This window comes from Ipomoea nil, unplaced genomic scaffold, assembly GCF_001879475.1.
Source record: "Ipomoea nil cultivar Tokyo-kokei standard unplaced genomic scaffold, Asagao_1.1 scaffold0681, whole genome shotgun sequence".
Lineage (NCBI taxonomy): Eukaryota > Viridiplantae > Streptophyta > Magnoliopsida > Solanales > Convolvulaceae > Ipomoea > Ipomoea nil.
The window spans coordinates 415,522-417,300 of NW_017617109.1; the positions used below are offsets into that span (position 1 = coordinate 415,522).

General features: G+C 42.7%; 1 protein-coding gene across 1 annotated transcript; it reads right to left on the minus strand.

Annotated features, from left to right (window-relative positions):
• Positions 1-466: 466 nt before the first annotated feature.
• On the minus strand, positions 467-1,438 carry LOC109175039. The gene has a single exon (XM_019324296.1). It carries the CDS (start codon positions 1,436-1,438, stop codon positions 467-469), a length of 972 nt encoding a protein of 323 aa, XP_019179841.1.
• Positions 1,439-1,779: the final 341 nt, after the last annotated feature.

Here is a 1,779-nt window from a genome sequence, read left to right on the forward strand (position 1 = left end):
CAGACACTAAATTGAAGTGGAAGTTAGGCACACAGAAGACATTCTTTAAGATTAAATCATCTGACACAACAACAGTTCCTATATGTGTAATAGCAGTTCTGCTTCCATTTGGAAGTTCAACATGCATGTCATTAACCTTTCTCACTTTTGTCAACACGTGATGATTGCAAACAATGTGGTGAGTTGCACCACTGTCCAAGATCCAAGGTATCTTAATGCTAGATGATGAAGAGGGATTGCCTTCTAGTTGCACATTAGGAATGAAATTGGCAGAGATCAGATTTGCCTGAGGTCTGGCTTCCATATCCAGTGGTGAACTCTGATTGTGTGTACTGCTTTCCCTTTGCAATAGTTGCTTGAACATCATGTATTCACTTTGAGAAAGTGAAATGGTATCCTCCAAGGGGACTTGATCAGTTATTTGAACCTGATTGACTGCTGCTCCTGCATTCCTGTTCCTTGGCTTCTATCCGGGAGGATACCCGTGCTTTTTGTAGCACTTTTCAACTGTGTGTCCAGTGAAACCACAATAGGTACACAGTGGTTTCTTGTTTCCATTGGGGTAGGGTTTTTTGCCCCCTGAATTACCCCCTCCAGTCTGACTAAAGAATACGTTCCCTGCAATCAAGTTATCTGCAGTTTGGGAAGAGAGACTACCTCCATTGTTGAATCTCCTTTCCTGTTGCTGGACTATCAAGAATGCTCCATCAACAGAGGGTAGCCGTTTCATCATCATGATCTGCGATTGTACTGAGGCATAACTGTCACTCAGTCCCCTTAAGAACATGGATAGATTGTCATTATCCAGATGGAGTTGAAGTTTTTCAAGCAGTCCACAAGAACACTTTCGCGCACAATTGCAGGTGGGGAGAAGTCTTATAACCAGCAGCTCATCCCATAGACTCTTCAATTTGGCAAAATACGCTCCTACACTGAGAACTCCCTGTCGAATTTGATGAATCTCAGCATGTAAATCCGAGACACGGAAAATATCGGCCTCGCTGAATCTTGATTCCAACGTTTTCCAGATCTTTTCTGCTGATCCTACCCAGTGGACAGTTTGAGCAATTTCAGGTGACAACGAACGCATCAACCAGGTTGCAACCATGTTGTTGCATCTTTTCCAGTAGGGAAACCTAACATCACCAACGTCCGGCACTGCCACAGTCCCATCCACGAACCCTAATTTATTCTTAGAAAGGAGCGCCTTCTCCATTGCTCTGGCCCAAGGATGATAGTTTCGTCCATTTAGGGTTGTGGAAACAAGGATTAATGCAGGGTTCTCGTTAAGATGCAAGAAATAGGGGCTTGCCGCATCATTTGGGTCGAAGACTGTGTTAGTCGCCGGAATCGCCGTCGGGGCTGTCACTTGGGCTGTAGCCTCCGATTGAAATCCGGGAGGTCTGAGCGAACTTGTGGTTCCTCCTGTCCAGGCCATGTCTCTTTATCGCTCTGATACCATAACACGAAAAAGACACAGTGAAAGAAAATGAGAGAACTGTTTGATTGAAGAACTGAATTGATTCTGTTACAAAAGGAAGCCTGGGAGCTTGACCTTTATATACAAGAGGGAGAAAAGACTACAAACAGCTAACTACTTGTAACCACTTCCTAACTAACCTACAGTATGACGGTTGTATATAGAAATATATCTACAAAAACAATACAATACAGTAGGCTTATTCATCTAATATTGTTCACCTGTGAACATAAATTTCCATCTTTACGGGTTTTTATCACGCATCATTTTTACTATAAAAAGAAAAGTAAATGAAAAAG

Bases quoted from the DNA above. Each gene is read 5' to 3' on its own strand.
- LOC109175039 (XM_019324296.1), bottom strand. From the start codon at position 1,438: ATGGCCTGGACAGGAGGAACCACAAGTTCGCTCAGACCTCCCGGATTT.